The sequence below is a fragment of the Oryctolagus cuniculus genome, chromosome 8, assembly GCF_051225735.1.
Source record: "Oryctolagus cuniculus isolate XC-2025 breed Fujian yellow rabbit chromosome 8, ASM5122573v1, whole genome shotgun sequence".
Taxonomy (NCBI): Eukaryota; Metazoa; Chordata; class Mammalia; order Lagomorpha; family Leporidae; genus Oryctolagus; species Oryctolagus cuniculus.
In genome coordinates, this window is record NC_142874.1 from 116,860,091 (window position 1) to 116,883,551 (window position 23,461).

Genomic DNA, 23,461 nt, shown 5'->3' on the forward strand with positions numbered 1-23,461 from the left:
CAGGCACGTTATCAACACCAATAAGTCTCCCCACAATACAGCAACGAGAAGGCTTGGATTCGGTTTGCCTGATTGGTAGGGCTTGTAAGCACCTGCAGGCAGTTCTAGCAGAGCAGAGCATGTGCTGCAGGGCACCGAACACAGGCACGCATCAGAGCCTAAAAACCTCTTCACAACATGGCGAAGAGAGGACCCGGATTCGGTTTGCCTGATTGGTAGGGCTTGTAAGCACCTGTGGGCAACTCTAGCAAGCAGAGCAGAGTGTGTGCCGTGGGGCACCGAAGACAGGCACGTATCAACGCCAAAAAATAAAAAGAAAGGGGGAATTGTGGGGAGCAACTCTGACTAGACTGTTACTGGAATTAAGACTTATTCTATGCATCTGCTCTCCCACAATATGGCGCTGGGAGAGGAGTAAACAGCTTCTACGCAGCTGCCTCCAGTTCAACCAATAAGCAGCAGGACCTGCTCCTGATTGGAGGAGAGCAGCGTACTTGGCGTGTGGGTAGCAGAGTTTGGATTGGTGGAAGAGGACTATAAAGGAGGAGAGAGACAACATGCACCAGGAACATCTATCTGAAGGAACACCTGAGCAGCCCCCGAGAGAGCCGGCCGGCGGTGTGCCGCTCCCCCGCGGAAGTGGGGAAAGTGGCAGGGGGAACCGCCCTTCCACGGAGGTGGAAGGGTCGGTAGCCAACCCGGGAAGAACCAGCAGCAAACCTGGGGAGGGCTGAGCAGACAAAAGAACAGCGCAGGGTCCTGTGTTGTTCCTCCGCGAAGAGGGGGAGCGACATAATGGTGCCGTGACTCAGATAGGAAACCTAGGCAGGGTTTAGTGTTGTTCCTCCATGAAGAGGGGGAGCAACACTATACAACTTTACCAGTTTTTACTGAGCACCTAATAATTAGCAGTTTTTCCAAATATTTTATCTTTTACTTCTGCAAGCTGCAAGCAACAGTGTGAGAAACTTCTCTGAGACCAAATAGCTGCTAAGCACGGCAGGCAGATCAGCCTGACTCCCAAGCCCACTGTGCCAACCACGCCACCACCACCATGCTGCCTGGGGACATGCATAACTTGATTCTTCTTTTTTAAAAAGATTTATTTATTTATTTGACAGGTGGAGTTACAGAGTGGTGGGTGTTGGGGAGAGAGAGAGAGATCTTTCATCCACTGGTTCATTCCCTAAATTGCCACAACAGTCAGGGCCAGGCCAGGCCGAAGGCAGGAGCCTTGGGACTCCATCCAGGTCTCCCATGTGGGTGGCAGGGGCCCAAGCACTTGAGCCATCTTGTGCTGCTTTCCCAGGTGCTTAGCAGGGAGCTGGATTGGAGGTAGATCACCTGGACCTTGAACTAGCACCCATATGGAATGCCGGCATTGGCATTGCAGGCCATGATATAACTCACTGCACCCCAATGGCGGCCCCAGTTTTATTCATCTTTATAACTCCACCATGTGGGAGAGTTCCTGGATCATGGTTACCACACAACAAACTGAAGGAGTTGGTCTGACTGGTAGCTACCAAGGAAAATATTTTGCATGCAGAGATCAGATAACACCTGTTTAAATAGAGTTTGCAGTGCCTGATTTAGGTTTTTCTTCTGGACTTGGCTCTCCAACACCAAATAAAACAAAACAAGAAGTTTGAATTTTCCACATTGGAAATCTCTAAGCTCCATCTGAGATATGTGGCCAGCAGCACCTGTTAGGCCCTGGATTACTGGGAGGTGTGAACTGGGGCTCATTCTCACCAACTTGCTACCCCTGGAACCTCTGAACAAAAGCCCCCTCTTCTACCCCACTGCCCATGCTCCCTTGGGCAGGAGTTGATTATATCTCAATGTCCTTTTTCAAAATTCTATTTTGCCTGGGAGTTGATTTTTCTTTGTAGCAATCGACAAATCACACCTGTCTCCTCAGGCAAGCCTAGGGCTCTGCAAGCCACCTTGGAGCTTGCTTTATTGGTACACCCAGTTCCACAAAGCTTGTGCCAGAAAGGACATGGAGGTTCTAAAGACCCATGTTCTCCAATGCATTGTTGTGTTTTAAAAGCACTTCAGTCCAGTGGGGGCATTTTGCTATCTTGGGTTTGGGGGTGGGGGGAGTTGAGATTTCTTTTCAACATTTACTGCTGAAGCTCTTCACCCTCTTCCTCCTTTGAAAGTCTTCTCTCTCACTTCTGACTTTGTAAAACCTAGGGAAACAGGCAAACTCAGGTCTCAAAGCAGGGTAGAGCATGGGCACAAAGCGGAGTGTTTTGCAACTGCAAGAAGTACAGTACCAGTGAGCCTAAGCACAAAGCAACCAATCCTCCCGGAACCCTCAGAGCCCCAGGGGGACACACAGAGAGTGGGTGGGAAAGATCAGAGTTTGTGGGTTTGCTGGGGATGGGGTTGCAGAGAAATTCGGGGTGCTTTCCATGTTTCAGAAACCATGAGTTTCAGTGGCAGGGAACAGCCAAGAGGTCTACTTCATTTGCTTTCTTAACTATGAACCAGAAGGGCTAGCTGTGCCACATCGAAAATCCCCCCTAGTGAATCGACTAAGTCTCCCACACTGAGAAAAATAGGGAACATGAATCAAGCCATGAAAAGGTTAAGCAACTTGCCCACTCACATGTATACAGTAATCAACTTATGGGCAGGAAATGAGTCTAGAGAACCTGGTCAGGATTCTGCAACCCGACCACTGCGATGGACACATCTGACCACATAACACTGATTCCAAGTGAGCCTTGTGCCAAAGACTTCCCACGCTCTTACAGTTAGTATCACTGTGCAGTGTAAAAATGTGTTTCCTTTTACATGTTCTACAAATGCTGATTGAAGACTTGCTATCTGCTAATCACTGGAAAATACACCGAGAACCTCACTATCCCAATGAAATACCAGTAATTAATATTTATGTGCTAAATTCTTCACATGCTTCATTTCATTTAATCCTCCCAACTATTTAAGAGGTTAAGTACTTGTCAAATACTGCTATATGTATTGCTATGATAACTGATAAAGCCAGGATTTGAACCCAGTTTGATCTGACCCCCAAATCAACATTTTAAAAACTAAATAAAGTTGTAGGCTAATAAAATGACATGAAATGGAGGAAATGGAAAAAGAAACACAAGAGAAAAGACTGAATTACAATATTCAAAAATGATTTTCAATCTGCTTTTACAGGTAGACTAGAGAATATCCTATTAGTATTTTCATTTGCCATTTTTGCAGTTCCTAATTGATAGAACAAATAATCTATTCCTCTAGGATGAGGCGAGCAAATCTCCTGTCCCCTGTAGCAATTCATCTGCAAACTTTTTCTTCTTCACAGTTTTCAGGGACTAAACTTAATGCTTAATAAGCCGATTGGAACACACTCACTCATGCAAGTGATCGAGGCAGAATTGGTATACATTTCACGTACATGCAGATGGTTCAGAGAATCCGGAGAAGCAGGATTAAATTAAATGATCCACATGTTCCATCAAGAAGGAGTTTACAGCAACAAGAAGTTACCTGGACCATAAAAATATTCTAGAAAAGCAAGTAGAGTAAGTTTCACCATTGGGCTACAAAGCCATGGGGTCCACTTTGAACTCGACCTGCCACCTTGTGGAAGTTGGAGGCAATGAAAAGCATGGCCCTTGAATAACACACCACATTAGTAACACGATACAGGCTAACATTTATTTATTGAGAGCTTATCTGGTACTATGCTCTGTGACAAGTGCTTTTAAACGTTCTCCCATTTAATTATAAAATCACTTTATGAATGACTTTTTATGATAGATGCTGCTATTGTCTCCATTTTAAAGATGAAGAATATGTGGCTTAGAATGGTAAACTAATTTGCCTGAAGCCATCTGGGCAGGTGCTACTCCTCTGCAATATATTTCCCCTTTCACTTAGACATTTAAATATTTAAGTAAGCACTGAGGTTCTTTGGAAGGCTAACAGCAATCACCCTGAGATAGCTGTGTTTCATCAGAATCATCAGAAATACGAGATTAGTTTGTCAAAAATGGAAAGATAAGTTTACATTGGTGCAAAAAAGTGAAATCCATGCATAGCTTTTTATAATTTGCATTTTCATAAACTTTTTGAAGATATTTATATGCATGGATCTGAAAAAATTTTTGCCCCAAAATAAATTTCTCTTTTAAGCCACTTCACATTAGTTTTCTGGAGCAGCAGCCCCCAGCTGGTTCAACGCACACAAAGCAAGGAGAACGCCAGAGGGGTGGGAATCTAGGAAGCTGAGACTCAGGTACCATGTCAAAGGTTTAAATGGCCACCCAAGCTCACTGACGTCATTCAAAAGCTTAGAGGAGAAAGAACTTCCGTTTAACAAAGGCAAAGTGACTTTATGTGCCAAGCACTATTCTAAGCATAAAGACGCAACAGTGAGGCAACAGACAAGAATCCCAGCATTCAAGTACATGGCATTGTAGGGTTGAGGAGAGCCCTACAGTGGTCCTGGACCACTGGGCTTAATTTTTTTTTCTTTTTGGTAAGAATTTTTTTTTTTTTATTTGAGAGAGAGAGAGAGAGAGAGAGAGAGAGAGAGAGAGAAATATCTTCCATTCAGTGGTTCATTCATCAAATGGATGCATCAGTCAGGACTGGGACAGGCTGAGGTCAAGAGCCTAGAACTCCATACAAGTCTGCCATGTGGATGGCAGGGCCTCAAGTATGTGGAGCATCCTCTGCTGTTTTCCCAAGCACATTAGCAGGGAGCTGGATCAGAAGTGGAGCAGCTGGGACTTGAACTGGTACTCATATGGGATGCTGGCACTGTAGGCATTGGCTTAACCCACTGGGCCATAACGTCAGCCCCAGAGCCACTAGGCTTAAATCCTGGTTCTTCTGATAGAAGTCACTTAATTTCTTCAGGTTTTCATTTCTGTAGGAGAAGTCTTCAAAAAGTTCATGGAGAATGTGGATTGTGAAAAAATTATGCATGGATTTCACAATTTTTCATACCAACTAAAGATATTTTAATTTCCTATTTTCCACAAATGTTTTGAAGTACCCTTGTAGCTGTTAGTGTCTACATTGTAAGGTGGCTTGAAGATCAACAATTTAAAGTATACCACGGGATCAGCGCTGTGGCGTAGCAGGGAAAGCCACCGCCTGCAGTGCTGGCACCCCATATGGGCACCAGTTCAAGTCCTGGTTGCTCCACTTCCAATCCAGCTCTCTGCTATGGCCTGGGAAAGCAGTAGAAGATGGCCCAAGTCCTTGGTCCCTGCACCCATGTGGGAGACCTGGAAGAAGCTCCTGGCTCCTGGCTTCAGATGGGCACAGCTCCGGCCGTTGCAGCCAACTGGGGAGTCAACCTGTGGATGGAAGACCTCTCTCTCTCTCTCTCTCTCTGCCTCTCCTTCACTCTCTGTGTAACCCTCACTTTCAAATAAATAAATAAATCTTAAAAAAAATAAAGTATACCACACTATTTAACATGGTACCTGATATTTAGTAAGGACTCAGTGAGTATTAGTATTGATTTACTGCTTGGAGATATACTAATTTACCAACTCAGAACCCAAACTATGCAACACAGTGGATACTTGGCTGCTTTGATTATCACGTTTGCTTGATTTTATCTGCTAAACATTTGAGGGCTTGTTTTTTTTCTTCATTCTCCCCTACCATCATTATATTTCAGGCTGACATGTCCAATGTTGATCACAGAACTTGCTAAATGGACTCCCTGTCTCTACCTTCCCCCTCCCATATATTTCCTTCTCTCCTAACTCACAAAAAACTGACCAATCACTTCCCTCATTAAAGTCCTCCTGCAATGCTTTCCATCACTCTCCCCTGCTTGTAATGGCTTCAGCATTGTATGTCAGGTTTATATCCTGACCCCTGTCTGCCACCTGTCACCTTGCTTGTCCCCAAGCCTCAACCATCACTAAATTTTGGGTACAGCCGTGCACACACCAGGTAATTTTATTACTCTGCAACTTTGCAGAGTGCTTTTACCTGTCTGAAGATCCTCTCCCTTTCTTTTTTCTGGTTGAGTTTGTGACCTTCATTAGGTTGAATTACTGCCTCCTACCTTCAGTGCTACTTTCAATGCATGCCCATACGCCGTGTTGTTTGCTTACTTCTCTTCTCTTTCCTCTCCTCTCCTCTCCTCTCCTCTCCTCTCCTCTCCTCTCCTCTCCTCTCCTCTCCTCTCCTCTCCTCTCCTCTCCTCTTCTCTCCCCTCCCCTCCCCTCCCCTCCCTCCCCCTCCCCCACCCTCTATCTCAACAGATCTTAAGCTCCTTAGCAAAGGAAATGTGTCTTAGTCCACTGTGTTCCATCTAATATTTAACACAGGGTTTGGCCACTGGCAGGTGAACTGAAGTCTGTTGAAGAAAGGCTGAGGTGCTATTGAGATCATGTTGATGTTGCTGGGGCCTGATGGTAGCTAACGGTACTTGAACCCTTAGTCCAGGTGCTAAGTACTTCACAGGCATTATCTTACTTCATATTTAATTATGACAGTGGTGGGCGTTGTGACAACATGGGTTAAGCCACTGCAACCCCTATCAGCATGCCAGTCCTGGCACCTCTGCTTCCAATGCACCTTTATGCCAATGTACCCTGGTAGATAGCAAATGATGACTCAAGTGCTTGGACCCTTGCTAGCTATGTGAAAAACTTGGATAGAATTCTAGGCTTCTATCTTACTAGTTAAAGTGATCAGTCTAAGTTCATAACTGATCATAAAGATAGCATTAAGTGTCAAAGGGATCACATAAATAAAACCAAGTGTCTGCTAATAATAATAGACAGAATTAAAAAGGAGAGAACCATCCAACACGGGAAGCAGGTCACACAGCAGACTCATAGAATAACAAATGCCCTAAACAGCACTCTGGCCTCAGAATCAACCCTTAAGGCATTTAGATCTGGCTAAAAAACCCATGAGAGGGGCCAGCTCTGTGGCACACTAGGTTAATCCTCTGCCGGCAGCGCCGGCATCCCATATGGGTGCTGGTTCTAGTCCTGGCTGCCCCTCTTCCAATCCAGCTCTGTGCTATGGCCTGGAAAAGAAGTAGAAGATGGCCAAGTGCTTGGCTTCCTGCACCTGTATGGGAGACTGGGAAGAGGCACCTGGCTCCTGGCTTTGGATCGGCACAGCTCTGGCCATTGCAGCCATCTGGGGAGTAAACCAACAGAAGAAAGACCTTTGTCTGTGTCTCTCCTTCTCACTGTCTGTAACTCTACCTATCAAATAAATAAATAAAATCTTTTAAAAAAATAAAAAGCCCATGAGAGCATTTCAGGCACGGAAAGCCAAGACACTGTGACAAAAAAGGACCTACATGAAAGATCTCTGTGAGATCTCAGTGGAAAGAAGGGGCCATCAAAGAAGGAGGTACCTTTCTCTGAAGGGAGGAGAGAACTTCCACTTTGCTTATGGCCTTGTCTAAATAAGGTCGGAGTTTGTGGAATTAAGAGGCTTCCATAGCCTTGGCAGCTCATGACAAGAGCCTCGGGTGATCACTGACATCATAAATAAGGGTGTCAATTCTTGAATCAACAACAGGAGTCACTGTGCACTTACTCCCCATTTAGGATCTCTGTCCTTAATGTGTTGTACTATGAGAATTAATGGTGAACTAGTCTTCAACCAGTACTTTATACTTTGTGTGTCTGTGTGGGTGCAAACTGTTGAAATCTTTACTTTGTATAGAGTTGATCTTCTGTATATAAAGTTAATTAAAATCGAATCTTAATGAAGAATGGGATGGGAGAGGGAGTAGGAGGTGGGATGGTTTGGGGGTGAGAGGGTGGGTATGGGGGGAAGAATCGCTATAATCCAAAAGTTGTACTTATGAAATTTATATTTATTAAATAAAAGCTTTTTATAAAAAAATTTCTAGGCTTCTTATTTTGGCCTGGTCTAGTCCTTGCTGTTGTGGCCATTTGGGGAGTAAACAGCAGATGTGAAAGATGTCTTTCTCTTCTTCTCTCCCTCTCTCTATTGCTTTGCTTTTCAAACAGATGAACTAAAATTGATGAGATAATTTAAGTTTCTTAGGGATTAGTAGATGCCAGGATCAACTACTAGGGATAGCAAGTCAAAAACAGGTGTGCTGGACTCTAAAGCTCTGTGTGTTATCCCCTGAAGCCTTTTGGGAACCCCAGATCAAGAAGGAACCACTCCATCTTCCTGAAAGACCTGAGAGGCATTGGCCAGTGGCCCACATTGACTTGAGGGCCTGAACTCCCACACCACAATCACAGCCTGACCATTTCCATGTCCAGGCTAAGAACTCCAGCTGGAATGTCTGACTTCATGTATTTCATAGCAGTCAGGATATTTCTCATTAGAGCCCACTCAAGGGGACAACACAAGGATTATGAAAATGCTTAATTTTACCAACTTAGGGGAAAAGGAAACCTCAGACTTGATTCTAAATACCTATTCTGGGAAAGTAGCATTTACCATGGAACAACCCACAATTCATACCTGCCATCCAGAGAGGAAGTAGTTAGATTAATAGTTCAGTAGATACTTTCTGGGGCAGAAATAATTTACCATGCCTTGCCAATCCTATAGCTTGATTATAACTAGAAAGGGCACGCCAGGGTCACTTACATCTCCTTTTTTATTCCTTTTTTTAAAAAGGTTTATTTATTTATTTGAAAGTCAGTTACACAGACAGAGAAGGAGAGGCAGAGAGAGAGAGAGAGAGAGAGAGAGAGAGAGAGAGAGACAGGTCTTCCATCTGCTGGTTCATTCCCCAGATGGCCACAACAGCCGGAGCTGTGCTGATCCGAAGCCAGGAGCCAGGAGCCAGGAGCCAGGAGCCAGGAGCCAGGAACTTCTTTCCAGTCTCCCATACAGGTGCAGGGGCCCAAGGACTTGGTCCATCTTCAACTGCTTTCCCAGGCCACAGCAGAGAGCTGGATTGGAAGTGGAGCAACTGGGACTCGATCTAATCCCCATATGGGATGCTGGCACTGCAGAAGGCAGCTTTACCTGCTATGCCACAACACCGGCCCCTTATTCCTTTCTTTTTTTCTTCAAAAAAAAGGTTTTATTTATTTATTTGAAAAGTAGAGCTACACACACACACACACACACACAGAGAGAGAGAGAGAGAGAGAGAGAGAGAGAGAGAGACTGAGAGAGAGAAATTGAGAAATCTTCTATTTGCTGGTTCATTACCCAAATACCTGCAATAGCCAGGGCTGGGCCAACCTGAACACAGGAGCCAAGAACTCCATCCTGATCTCCCACATAGGTGGCAAGAACCCAACTACTTGGGTCATTCTCTACTGTCTTCCCAGGTGCATTAGCAGGGAGCTGGATCAGAAGTGGAGCAGCTGGGACTCAAATTAGCATGATATGGAACATCAGCATCACAAGTGGTGGCTTAACCCACTGCTTCAAAACACCAGCCTCTATTCCATTCTTAAAGAGAATGCTTAGTAAAGTAGCAGGTAAACAAAAACAACAACTTTGTATGTGTGTGTTTGTGTGTTTTTAAGATTTTATTTTATTTTAGAGGTAGAGTTACAGAGAGAGGGAGAGACAGAGAGAAAGGTCTTCTACCCACTGGTTCACTCTCCGAATGGCTGCAACAGCTGGAGCTGGGCTGATCCAAAACCAGGAGCCAGGAGATTCCTCCACATAGGTGCAGGGACCCAAGCCCTTGGGCCATCTTCCATTGCCTTCCCAGGCCATAAGCAGAGACCTGGATTGGAAGAGGAGCAGCCGAGACATGAACTGGTGCCCTTATGGGATGCTGGTGCCTCCGTAGGTGGGGCTTAGTCTGTTACATCAAATCACCAGCCCCTAGGTGTTTGTTTTTATCTGATAGGCATAGAAGCAGAGAGTGTGTGCTCCTGTCTGCTGGTTTACTCCCTAAATGCCAACAAAAGCCAGGGCTGGGCCAGGCTGAAGCCTGGAACTCAATCTAGGTCTCCTATATGATGGCAGGGAGCCAACCACTTGAACCATCACCACTGCCTCTGAGGGCGCTCACTGGCAGGGAGCTGGAATGGGGAGCAGGCCAGGACCCAAACCCAGACACTCTGACGTGGAATGCAAGCAATGTCTCAACTGCTAGGCCAAATACCTACCCCCAGCAAGTTTTTATAACAAGAGCATGTTTTAAAGTATAATTAACTGTTGGTATTGGGCACCACATAAAGTTGGTAACGATAAAGACGGACAAATTACCTTTAACAAAGGCAACATTTTTTATTACCCGTATGTTTAGTGGCTTAGAATGATACACAGATTTTTTTTAGTTCCTAAGCAGCAATCTAATTCTGATAATAGCAGATTCTTTATACTAGTTTAAATTTCATGTATCAACTACTATATTATGAATGAGAGGCTCTAAAATAATCACTTTCTGCCTGCATTGTTGTTATGGAACAGTGAGTATTTCCGTTAGGCCAACAGGTTGCGGTGCACACTTGATTGAGAAAGAAGTAGGTGGAGTCCATCCCGGAGTGGCGACTGTAGACTGTCCTCTCAACTCAGTCATCTCCTCCACAGATCTTCAAGAGCGTGACTTCGTAGTCTCCAGACGTATCTGACTACAAGGACCAACAGAGAAGAATAAATACAGCACAAGCAATGAGGGGACCATACATGAATCCAGTCCCCCAGCATTCGGGCATTCACGTTGGTGGGAGACGACTGAAGAGCTCGCTCGCGATGAGACCAGTTAGTAAAATGCACCTGCACTTCCCTCACTGGTTTATACCCAGGTATAATTATGCCCCAGCCCATCATCTCCTTTACAGTGTGTGATGTCTGCATTCTCCTCCACAGTTTGCAACTAAATTTCAGTTTGGGTTTAAAAAGATTGCAACAATTACATAATGTTATAATATCAAATATTTACCAAATATGTGTTATTCAAAAGACTTAATATGTATAAACTACATTATACTTTTGTCAAAGCTCTGAATAACAGGAACCAAAGGTAACATTGTTCAACAGATGAGCAAAATAGAGGTTAGCAACCTTGCCCCAGATCAGAGAGAACAGGTGACACAGGTGGGATCTGAACCCAGGCAGGCTGGCCCCTTAACACCATGCTGCACTGCCTGACTGAAGGCAGTGAAGTGAGTCGCATCCCTAGAAAGCGTGCACATCAATTCCTAGGCTCCAGGCTAGAAGAAAACCTGGGTTCAGAAAAGACACCAAGTCAGGCGAAGGCTTACGGAATAAAGACACCACACTTGCTATATGGAAGATTTCACTGGAGGAGAAACTTGGCTCTTAACTAAAAAGTTAAAAGTTGCTTTTTTTAAAAAACCTGAATCATTTTTCAAGGCAACAAAACCAGTGAATACTTCTTTACCGCTTTCAGGGAAGATGACGTAAAAGCCAGAGAAAGTGATAATGTAAGGGAATTAATGAAGCAGGGCCATTTGGTGACAAGGGGTTAAGGATGCTTTCCTAGGAAGACACAGGAGGCGTCGATACATAGTCTTCTGCTTGGTAAGACTTCAGAGCTCACTGATGGGGTTTCTTAAGTCTTGCTTGGCTGAATGTAATATTCTCTCATACTGCTAAGAGGCCAACAATGCTCTAGCTTTGCATTCAAAGAGTCACCTTTAGTCAGGTTGGAATTGGAAGCAAATATTATGGTTCTGTCAGTTAGTAAAATATACCCAAGTGTCTTACCACGGAGCCATGTACAAAACTCTGATGCACTGTAGGAACCCACAAATGTTTGTCCTTTCTCCTGCCTCCATACCCTCTGTTTCTGGTTAGCAATATTCTATTTACACTGCATAGTTACAAATCTCCAAACAGAATTTATGCCTTTTGAATTATGTCATATTAATTGCTCCTAAGAAAATAACTGAAGGTTTCTGTTGTTCAGTTTTTGACAGTGGTACCAAGGTTCTGTTTTCTCCCAACCTTGTTCCCATCTTTTATCTTCCTCAGTTACTCAACCTGTGGACTCTTTCTTTGTGGTGCTTTTCAAGTTTTTTGTTTTTTAACTTGATTGCGGTAAATCTAGTCTATGCCCTCCTATTTTGCCACTAGTTTGACCCTACATTCATTCACCAATCTGTATTCCCAAGGTGTTAATCCTTACTGTTTCATAAATCAAGTCCAATGACCAGCGTATCCATCTAACGCCCATCTTCAGGCCTTCCATTTCTGTCAGCAGACACAGCACACTGTCCATCTCACCCACCTGGAAACACTCTCTGCCCTTGACGTCTGTTCTGCCCCACGGTCCCAGCCTTTCCTCCTTCCTCTCTGGCATCTCCACTTCTGTCTTCCCCTTCTATCCAGTCACTAATTTTGGTGACGCTTTAAGGTCCATTCCAAGCTTCTTTCTCATTCTCTATTTCTCCCTAGAGGATTTTCATGCATAGCCAAAGATTCACTGACATAACTGACTCTCAAACTATATTCATATAATCACTAGTGCCCTGCTTGACCTCTCCACTACCACGTTTCAAAGACATCATAAACTCAAAACATGCAAAACCAATCTCATGAACTTCCTCTCACTCTTCACAAAAAGGAAGATCATATAACCTGACCCTCTTACAAGGAATGGCACCATTATCTGGTCCCCATGTTGAAAACCTAAATATCATCATTGATACCTCCTTTTCTTCACTTTTTACACCAAGACATCACATGAAGTTCCTGAAGTCTTAACTCCTAAAGAGCTTTGGATCCCTTGTTCTCTTTCCTCTCTTTGGACCACCATGAACTCAGATGTAGCTACTCTAATATGACTAATACAATAACCTCCTAATTCATCACTCTACATCGTTTCTATTTTATGTCCAATTCATTCTCCATAGCCACAGGGGTCTTTTCAAGGATCATGACACTATCCTGTTAAAAATTCTTCAGAGGTGGGGCTGGCGCCATGGTGCAATAGGCTAATCCTCTGCCTGCGGTCCCATATGTTCACTGGTTCTAGTCCCAGCTGCCCCACTTCTGGTCCAGCTCTCTGCTGTGGCCTGGGAGGGCAGTACAGGATGGCCTCAGTCACTGGGCTCCTGCACCTGTGTGGAAGACCAGGTGGAAGCACCTGGCTCCTGACTTCCGATCAGTGCAGCTCCGGCCGCTGTGGCCATTTGGGGAGTGAACCAACGGAAGGAAGACCTTTCTCTCTGTCTCTCCCTCTCACTGTCTGTAACTCTCTCAAATAAAATAAATAAAGCCGGCGCCGTGGCTCAATAGGCTAATCCTCCACCTTGCGGCGCCGGCACACCGGGTTCTAGTCCCGGTTGGGGCGCCGGATTCTGTCCCGGTTGCCCCTCTTCCAGGCCAGCTCTCTGCTATGGCCAGGGAGTGCAGTGGAGGATGGCCCAGGTGCTTGGGCCCTGCACCCCATGGGAGACCAGGAAAAGCACCTGGCTCCTGGCTCCTGCCAGGATCAGCGCGGTGCGCCGGCTGCAGCGGCGGCCATTGGAGGGTGAACCAACGGCAAAGGAAGACCTTTCTCTCTCTGTCTCTCTCTCACTGTCCACTCTGCCTGTCAAAAAAAAAAAAATAAAAATAAAAATAAAAATAAAAATAAAATAAATAAAATCTTTAAAAAAAATTCTTCGATGGCTTCCCATCACCCTTAAGCTAACAACCAAAATCTGTAAACGTTGCCAAAAGGCTCCTGCATGATTTCGGCCCTATACTGTCGATTTTCATTCTATCTTCCACCGTGATGTCTTTCCATTTGAAGTTTATTTTGGATTGCCTACTGGGTCCCTGACAATTATGAAATTACTGAGGGTGGCTACTATAGTTTCCCTTAAAGAGCCTGGAATTGTGTTACTTATTAAGTAGGCAACTAATTTATTGACCAATGGAATAAGAAATGTAACTTCATATAAATTTTCCATTATTACCTTATTACTAAGTCATAAGAGATACACCTTTATTTTTCACCTCTGTTCCTCTCCTTTCTCCTACTAGTCAGCCCTGAGAAAGGTCACAACGAAGAGGCAAATGACTCTACAAGAAGCAGAAGGAAGAGGCAAACAGATCAAAGGCTTGGAAGGTACACAAAATGGAATCTAGCCCCTGAAATTCAGAAACTTCACCCTCTGCAAAGATCCTGCGTATCAGCAGAGAGAACATCATGAGATTCCCTAATATTGGATATGAGGTGGTACAAATAGAGGAACATTATATTGTTTCAAATTATAGGTCTAACACTTTGGTATTGGATTTTTCTTTTCTATTAAATGACAAATAGTTCAGATGTTTTCTAATGCAATAATTCTCAATTACTCAAACAATTGTGGAACTGAGAGCCACTGGTTAATTTAATTTCCTGGTTTTCTGAGGGTGAACCAACAGGCCTCTTTGTGTGTCAACCTTGTTACTGCAATCATTATAAAATGTATGGGTCTACTTTTCTGCCTTAGTAAGTACAATATGGTTAAGGTTATTGAATCTTCCTCTGATGATGAAAACCATCATAATGTGGCAGGATGGATGCAGAGAGAATTGACTGTGAGCAGATGACACAGCCAGTGCCAAGCCCCAGGCATAATCTGAGAATTGCTTTGTTGAGTAAGTTCCCTGATTTCAACTTAAGGAAACCTCTCTTTCTTCAAAGGTTTTCTAAAAGCAAAAACTGGCTGCAAAAAAGGACTTTGGTGAATGGATCTAGTTGACGGATTGAGTGATGTCCATCCAGTCTTTCATTCAAAAGCCATCTGTGGCCCCCTCCCCCCGCCCCCATGCCCCGGGGAAGGAATGTTTCCAAGATGGCCACCAAGAGGCCCAGGTGAGCGTATGTACCTGTTCAAGGGTGGCTTCCACGGGCAGGGCCACAGCTAAGGTTGAACTGAGGACTGAAGCTGCTCTCAGTGTCACAAGAACATGGTCTAAGCCAGTTGTCACCAGCGATTGTGGCTGGGCTCATGAGAGAACTTGCTGCCAGGGAGCTTAGCCAGGATCAGAATCCACATGATGCATTAGGACCCCCTCAGCTGGGCCCCAGGTGTGTGGGCAGCATGGACTTCTCTCCTAGGTTTGAACCCTCAATGTTCACAGCCAAATTCCCTGCTCTGCCTTCTACTGCTCTCTTCTTTGCCCTGGCTCATCAGTCAGGCCCCAGTTCCCAGCTTAGACCTTGCAGAATCTGCCTGGGTCTGACACTCTCTTGTGCTCATTTTCCCTAGACATTCATAGGGAAAATGGACAGCAAACATACAGGAAGATACTAACCTCACAGCCTGCAGGCCTCTGCAAAGCCAGCCCTGAACTTCCTCTATTCACTTAGTTAGTGTGGCCCTGGGATATGGCGAGGTTGAACCACCTGGCTCACCAAACTCAGCCCCTCGTTTCTTTCAGGGACCCAGCCTGGAGTATTGCTGTCTATCACTCATTTACTGAGGCCTTCCATATATCATCTGGGAAGCTGAAGGAAAAATACAAACCAACAAAAGACTGCCAGGCCTGAAATATTACATGGGAAACTCTAGAAATAAAATCCCTCATAAGTTTTAAATTGTGTGCTTTCCTGAGTAACACGAACTCTCAAGCTGCCCTGCTTTGTCCCTCCTGGGATGTTAACCATCTGTGTATCCATACTGTGCATGCTACCTGTCTATTATTCACTTAGCTGCCACCTTGGCAGCTAAGAACAATTGTTACAGTACTGAAGTGCTTATGTTCAACTAATCCTTATTTTTACTTAATACATGGTCCCAAAGTACCAGTAGAGATGTTGGCAATTCAACTATGTGAAGTTCACACTTGTTTGGCTGTTATATTTCAAAATGCAAAAGTGATGATCATGGTTTATAAGTGCTTACTTATGATGGAAAAGGCATTAAGTTTGTGGGTAGAAGACATGAACAGAAAACGTGTTCTGAATAATGGCAATGGGTTGTGCCACAGCGATTGCGCCTATACAAAGACGTCACAAGGGATTCCCTGAAATAAGTGACACTAAAGCCATTTACTGCAAGTAAGGGGTGGTTACACACTCAGAAGCAGGGTTAGAGTGAAAAGCATAAAAGTTACCAGGGAAGCTGCATCTGCAAATGAGAAGGCTGTTGCCACATTTCCAGCAAAGTTGAAAAAGTTGATGAAGGACATCTAAGCATCAATATTATCATAGTTTAATGATCCACACACAAAAAACTTACCACAGTATACTGTTATAATTATTTATTACTAGTTATTATTGTTAATATTTTAAGTATATATATAATCTTTTTAATACGAGGGACCTTCAAAAAGTTAATAGAAATGCACATTATGAAAAAACTATGCATGGACTTAAAAAATTTTTATACCAGAATAAGCTTGTCTTTTAACTGCATCTTTCTATGAACAGTTTGAAGTGCCCTCAAATGCATGCATGTGTATATGTATGGGGAAAAGCATGGTATATACAGGAGCCAGTACATCCATGGTTTCAGGCATCCACTGGGGGTCCTGGAACATATCCCCATGGATAAGAAAGGGCTACTGTATAACACCTGGTTAAAATATTGCCATTCAGAATGACAGAAATACAAGGGATAGATTTTTAAAAAATCAAAAGATATCGTAAAATAAAACAGTGATAAATTCAATTAAATAGGACATAAAACTTCTACTCAAAAAAATACTTTCAGCCAAGTCAAAAGACAAATGACAAACCAGGAAGAATACTGACAACTAGATAAAATGCTAATTATCATCCACCTTAAGTGAAAGGAGGTCCTAGAAATTGACCAAAAGGGACAAAAATCCAAAGGAATACTGGGCAAAGAACCTAAGGACACATAGCAAAAATACAAATGGCATTTAGGACATGAAACTATGGTCAGCTTCATTCATACTGAGGAAAATGCATGTTAAAAACTACACTAAGATACCATTTGTCACTTAGCAGACTGTAAAAACCTAACAATTTGAAAACATCTCATTGTTCCAAGGCCATGGAAAAACAAGGACTCATTTCTGATGGCGGTGTACAATGGACACCAGTTGCTGATATTGACCAAAATTTACAATGTGTTTATTTCTATCTCAGGAATATGACTCCTGAGAATTTAACCACATATATTCCTGTACCTTACATACAGTGCAGCACTGTTTATAATAGCAGCTAACTGGAGACATCAGCTTTTGTAGTGGGTACAAACTATCAAACAATGAAATAATATACAGATGTTAAAAGGGAGAAATCTTCCTATATACCGAAACAGAAAGAGCCCTAAGCTGCAAAACCATGCTCTTTCGCATAAAGGAAAGAGGACCTATAAAATGTATATTTTTATTTCCTGACGTTGTCATAAATACTGAACAAAACAAAACAGTGCAATACAGGCCGGCGCCGGGGCTCACTAGGCTAATCCTCCGCCTTGCAGCGCCGGCACACCAGGTTCTAGTCCCGGTCGGGGCGCCGGATTCTGTCCTGGTTGCCCCTCTTCCAGGCCAGCTCTCTGCTGTGGCCAGGGAGTGCAGTGGAGGATGGCCCAGGTGCTTGGGCCCTGCACCCCATGGAAGACCAGGAAAAGCACCTGGCTCCTGGCTCCTGCCATCGGATCAGCGCAGTGCGCCGGCCGCAGCACGCCGGCCGCGGCGGCCATTGGAGGGTGAACCAACGGCAAAAGGAAGACCTTTCTCTCTGTCTCTCTCTCTCACTGTCCACTCTGCCTGTCAAAACAAAAAAAGTGCAATACAAAAATAAGCAAAGAACTTGCATATGCTGCTGACAAAAGAAGAAAAATTAGTAGCCAGTGAACCTAAAAAATTAAACTTTTTCTGAGTATCTATTATAGGTCTGGAATTTCAGAGATGAAAAATAGCTCCTACTTTTAAGGGACATTTTGCTGTGAACTCAGAAAAGAAATTTACACATGGACAAGGAGAGAGAAATCACACATGCACGTGTTTCAAAGAGATAATGGAAAGAGGATGAGTAGAGAAGGGCAAACTATGTTTTGCTCTTTTAAGAGTAGACTTACTTTAATTGCTGAGTATAGGGAATAGCCATACTGCTTCTTGAACTCAGCTCGAATGTCCAGAAGGTCAATTTCTGATCTTGAAACCATGATTCTGTTCAGAGTAAATTCATCAGTCCCAGCACCCTGTTAAGAAATGCAGCTGTTCACAATACAAATCTCATTGGTTACAACAATGACCTACAGATCCAAATTTATGAGATACGGATAATGGTGCACATACCATTCAACCACAGTGATTTTTCTTCTTTCTTTTACCATCCACTCTCATCATTCATCTATTCAAGAAATAATTAAGCATCTAATCTGGCCCAGCACTAGGCTAAATGTTGAACAACAGAGAATAAGCAACCCTGTGAAACCTCCAATTTTGTAAAAGATAAAGGCAAGAAAACAGGCCACTACAGGGGTATCTGCCTTGATATTGGTACCATGAGAGCATCTGTTAGGGGGCCTAAGAGAGATCAGAGGTCAGGGATTAGGAAAGTCTGTCTGAGAAAGTGACATTCAAGCTGAAGCCTGGCTCAACAGTCAGAAGACAGGGGGCAGCTTAAACAGACAGGAGAGAATATTCTGAGATAGAAAACAGCATGTGTGAAGGTTTAGGACAAGAAAGAAGGCTCCATCCAAGAATTTATAAATAATGACAAAAGGACAGCAAGGGATGTGTCTGCAAAGGCCAGAGCTTGTTAACCATGGAATGAAATTCTGACTTTATCCCAAGTGTGGAGAACCACTGCAATCTTTTAAACATGAGAGTGTTGAGATCAGATCAAATTTGTAATCAAATTTCAGAAGATCACTCTGATTGCTATAGGAGAGAAATGAATTGTAGGATAGGAGTAGGACGAAGCTAGGGGAATAAGACCTGAGGCTTTGGGATGCATCTGTACATGATCACAGTAACAAAGGACCGAGATGACGGTGGCAGCACGGGTGGAGAGAATGGGAAGATCTGAGAGGTGCTATGGGGGTGGACCAACCAAATGTAAAGATGCATCACGTTTAGGGTAACCAAACAGAGGGAGCATGTAAAATTTCTTCCCCAGCAGTTACAGGGGTTTTGACTCTGTTTATTTATTGACTATACAGTGAGCATCTACTAGATGCCCGGCATTATTTCATGTACCAGGATAAGGTGTGAACAGCACAGATTACAGTTGGCCCTCTGTACCCCTGGGAGCTGCACACAGATTCAAATGGGTTGAAAATATTTGGGAAAAAATTACATCTATACTGAATATGTATAGATGCTTTACTTTCATTATTCTGATAGAACGTAACAATTACTTATATAGCAATTACATTGCATTAGGTATAAGTAGTCCAGAGATGACCCGAAGTACACGGGAGGATGTGTATAGGTTTAATGCAAATACCGCATCGTTTCATACAAGCAGCTGGAACATTCACTGATTTTTCCTACCTGCAGAGGGTCCTAGAAACAATCCTTCATGGATTCCAACATATGACTGTGTATCTCTGTCCTCATAAAGCTAAAATTCTAATAGATGTTGACAGTAATTTATCTACTATTTAAGTAAATATTAATAAGAGCTATTAAGAAAATAGAGAAACATGGGACTGGCATTGTGGTGTAGTGGGTAAAACTTTGCTTGCAATGCAACCCATATGGGCAATGGTTTGAGTCCCGGCTGTTCCTCTTCCGACACAGCTCTCTGCTATGGCCCGAGAGGGCAGTAGAAGATGGCCCAATTGCTTGGGCCTCTGCCACCCTCACGGGAGGCCTGGAGGAAGTTCCTGGCTGCTGGCTTTGTTTTTGCCCGGCCCCAGTACTGGCTGTTGTGGCTCTTTGGGGAGTGAACCAGACGATGGAAGATCTCCTCTCCCCACCTCTGTTTCTCCCTCTCTCTCTGAAACCATGACTTTCAAATAAGTAAATAAATCTTTAAAAAAAAAACCAGAGAAATAAAACACAGAGTAACTGAAAGGGAGTCACTTGGCAGGGAGTAGTGAGGAAAGAACTCTCACAGGAGGGGACAGCTGGGGACAGGTGAGCCAAGACATGCCAAGGTGAGAAGGAGTCAGCCACAGACAGTTCAAGGGAAGCAGCATGCTAGGCAGAGGACAAGAACCGAAGGCTTGCAGGTGGAACAGGCTTGGCACAGCGGAGCATCGCAGGGAAGGCCGGGGAGCTGCGGCATGGTGCACGAGGCTGGGGAGGCGCAGGAACCCTGAACGCTCAGAGGGCGGGGCAAGGCCGCTTCCTGCCCGGGGCCATCCACCAGGACTCGGGGGCGGGCGAGCAAAATGATGCGCTCCTCCTGACTGTACCTTTGAAGGTGCACATGGGACCACTGGAAATGTCTTCTAGGGATGACGCTCTGCCCAGGTCTGAAGAGCCACAAGAGCAAGTACTTACAGAACTCACCATGCAGCCGTGAAGACCATCGAGAAAACACAGGGCTAACACAGCCTGTGAAAGCTGCTGACTCAGCTGGGTTTATTTTAAGAGAGGCAGCTGGACAGGCCACTGGCTTTAAAGATTCATTTTGAGGTTTGGGGTTCCAAAAGGAGTCCCGTCTACACTTACTGTGAGGTGGAGGAATAATTTAGTCAACACTCCCCTATAGCTATCACTATTTTGATTTGAATACTCACCCATGACACAAATTAGTAGACAAATGAGCTACAACAGAGAACTCATCAAAGTGGAAAAGAAACACGACAAGCCATCAACGAGAAGCAATAGCTCTGCATTCTCTTTGGGGATGAACAGGAAATTTCCAGACCCACCTTTAAAGCTTGATACAGTCTTGCAGCTAAAAAGGCAGGCAGGTTCCGCACACAATGAACTGTTAAAAAAAAAAAAAAAGGCAAGCAACGGTTGGCCTCATTTAATAGAAACTGAATGAGTCTACAGCAATACGTTTTAAACAAAGATGCTTTAGACCGTCATGTTATCTTTGTCCTCTCCACTACTGGCTTTTATTTAGAATGAAAGGCAGGCTTAGCCTGAATTTCAAAGGCTTTTAACATCATATTTGCACAGAAGTTTAGCACAGTAATTATCGTCAGCCAGGGGGAAAATAAAATTACCTGCCAAAGAAACTCCCACAGAGCCTGAGTCATCTCTAGGTCCCAGACACCCTGAACACCTACGCTCACACTGCCGTCTCCCTAGGCTGCAACCATCGCTCTGGGCCTAACTTCTTTGGCTGCAGCTGATTAGCTTGGGCCTGGTGACTGCAGAGATGTTGCACCAAATAACTCGTCAGGTAAGAAGGGGAGCTGGAGTTCAGTCTAAAACCAGATTTTCCAATGGAAAGATGTTCTTCTCAATGGCTGGATTAGAATTTGTACACTGGTTGGAGTCATACACTAGAACTAGTGCCTGTGATTGAAACCCAGCCATCCAGGACATACTATAATCTTTCAAATCTTTCTAAACAACTGAAGTAGAAATAAAACAACGAAGTTGTCAAAAACATGGAGTAAATTATCCTTGAAATAAAGGGAACATAGTTAGCAATAGAAAATTCTACAGGGAACACAACTTCTGAGGGCAAGACAATTATTTTTAAAATCTTAAATCTGATCTGCAGGTAAGAATCTCATCAAATGTGAATGGATTTTATAATGAATTTTGCAGCTCAGAACAAGATAAATGACTTTGTTTTTAAAGGATTTTATTTATTGGGGCTGGCGCTGTGGCATAACACATAAAGCCAACGCCTGCAGTGTTGGCATCCCATGTGGGCACCGACCGGTTCAGGACCCAGCAGCTCCACTTCCAATCCAGCTCTGTGCTATGGCCTGGGAAAGCAGTAGAAGATGGCCCAAGTACTTGGGCCCCTGCACCCGCGTGGGAGACCCGTAGGAAGCTCCTGGCTCCTGGCTTCGGATGGGCACAGCTCTGGCAGTTGTGGCCATTTGGGGAATAAACCAGAGGATGTAAGACTCTCTCTCTTTCATTCTCTTTCTCTCTCAGCCTCTGCCTCTCTGTAACTCTGCCTTTTTTTTTTTTTTAAAGATTTTATTTATTTATTTATTTGAGAGGTAGAGTTACAGATAGAGAGAGAGACAGAGAGAAAGGTCTTCCATCTGCTGGTTCACTCCTCAAATGGCTGCAACGGCTGGAGCTGGGCCGATCCGAAGCCAGGAACCAGGAGCCTCCTCCAGGCCTCCCACGTGGGTGCAGGGGCCCAAGGACTTGGGCCATCTTCTACTGCTTTCCTAGGCCACAGCAGAGAGCTGGATTGGAAATGGAGCAGCTGGGACTAGAACCGACACCCACACGGGATGCTGGCACCACAGGCAGAGGCTTAGCCCCCTACGCCACAGCGCCGGCCTCAAGATAAATGACTTGCTTATAGTGGCTTACAGACTCTGGAAAGGAAAGCCAAAAATCTTTTGGTTTGTGTCTGTGATTTAAGGAAAATCAAAGGAGAAATGTATTAGAAACACAAATACGGAATCTGGGGCAAACAATGAAAATTGTCAGATATGACCTTGTCTAAGAAAACAATCATGGGACCAGCGCCATGGCACACTAGGTTAATCCTCCGCTGCGGTGCTGGCATCCCATACGGGCACCGGGTTCTAGTCCTGTTTGCTCCACTTCCAGTCCCGCTCTCTGCTGTGGCCTGAAATAGCAGTGGAGGATGGCCCGGGTGCTTGGGCCCCTACACCCACAAAGGAGACCAGGAGGAAGCACCTGGCTCCTGGCTTCAGATCGGTGCAGCGTCAGCCGTTGCAGCCATGTGGGGAGTGAAACAATGGAAGGAAGACCTTTCTCTCTGTCTCTCTCACTGTCTGTAACTCTACCTGTCAAATAAATAAAAATCTTAAAAAACAATCATTCAAAGTAGCACTAAATTTTCTCAGACATATTAACCAAGCCTTAACAATTCAATCAAAAATCTCATTCAGGTGGGCACTTGATACGGGGGTAAGACACTGCTCAGGAAGCTCACATCCCACAGTAGGGAGCCTGGGTCTGAGTCCTGGCTCTGACTGCGACTCCAGCTTCCTGCTAATGTGCACCAGGGAGACAGCAGTGATGGCTAACGTATTTATGTCCTGGCTGTGCACGTGGGAGACCTGGATAGAGTTCTGGGCTCCTGGCTTCAGCATGGCCCAGCCCTAGCTTTTGTGGGCATTTGGGGAATGAACCAGTGGATGGCAGAGCTCTAGATCAGTCTGTCTATATTTCTCTCTGCCTTTTGAATAAATACTAAAAATTTTAAAAAAACCATCCTATTAAGGTTTTCAATCACACCCCCCCCCCCAACCCCAAAGCTGGATTTGTACAATCCTTTCTTTTTATAACCCTCTCTCTCCCTTTAGTTTGCCCTCTTGTTCTCTTATTCTTAACTAACAGGTTTATTCTTCATGTCTGAAAATCTGGGGAGGTGGCACTAAGTTTTAGTGGTAAGGAAGTTTGCTTTTTTTTTTTTTTTTTTTTTTTTGACAGGCAGAGTTAGGCAGTGAGAGAGAGAAACAGAGAGAGAGGTTTTCCTTCCGTTGGTCCACCCCCCAAATGGCTGCCACGGCTGGCGCACTGTGCCGATCTGAAGCCAAGA

General features: G+C 44.3%; 1 protein-coding gene and 1 long non-coding RNA gene across 8 annotated transcripts in view; one reads left to right on the top strand and one right to left on the bottom strand.

Moving 5' to 3' along the window:
* Positions 1-10,189: 10,189 nt before the first annotated feature.
* ANXA3 (annexin A3) overlaps positions 10,190-23,461 on the bottom strand; it is a 64,514-nt gene continuing 51,242 nt past the window's right edge. For all 7 annotated transcript variants that reach the window (XM_089303187.1, XM_089303188.1, XM_089303189.1 and 4 more), the window contains 3 exons: positions 20,673-20,731; positions 17,919-18,041; positions 10,190-10,553 (listed from right to left, as the gene is read on the bottom strand). In XM_089303187.1, coding sequence (XP_089159313.1) covers positions 10,494-10,553; positions 17,919-18,041; positions 20,673-20,731 — 242 coding nt within the window. In that variant the 3' untranslated portion in view covers positions 10,190-10,493. The remainder of the gene's footprint in view (positions 10,554-17,918; positions 18,042-20,672; positions 20,732-23,461) is intronic.
* Positions 10,513-15,463, top strand: LOC149125124 (uncharacterized). Its single transcript, XR_016212480.1, has 4 exons — positions 10,513-10,727; positions 13,918-14,002; positions 14,567-14,737; positions 15,307-15,463. It is a non-coding gene; the product is annotated as an uncharacterized LOC149125124 (long non-coding RNA).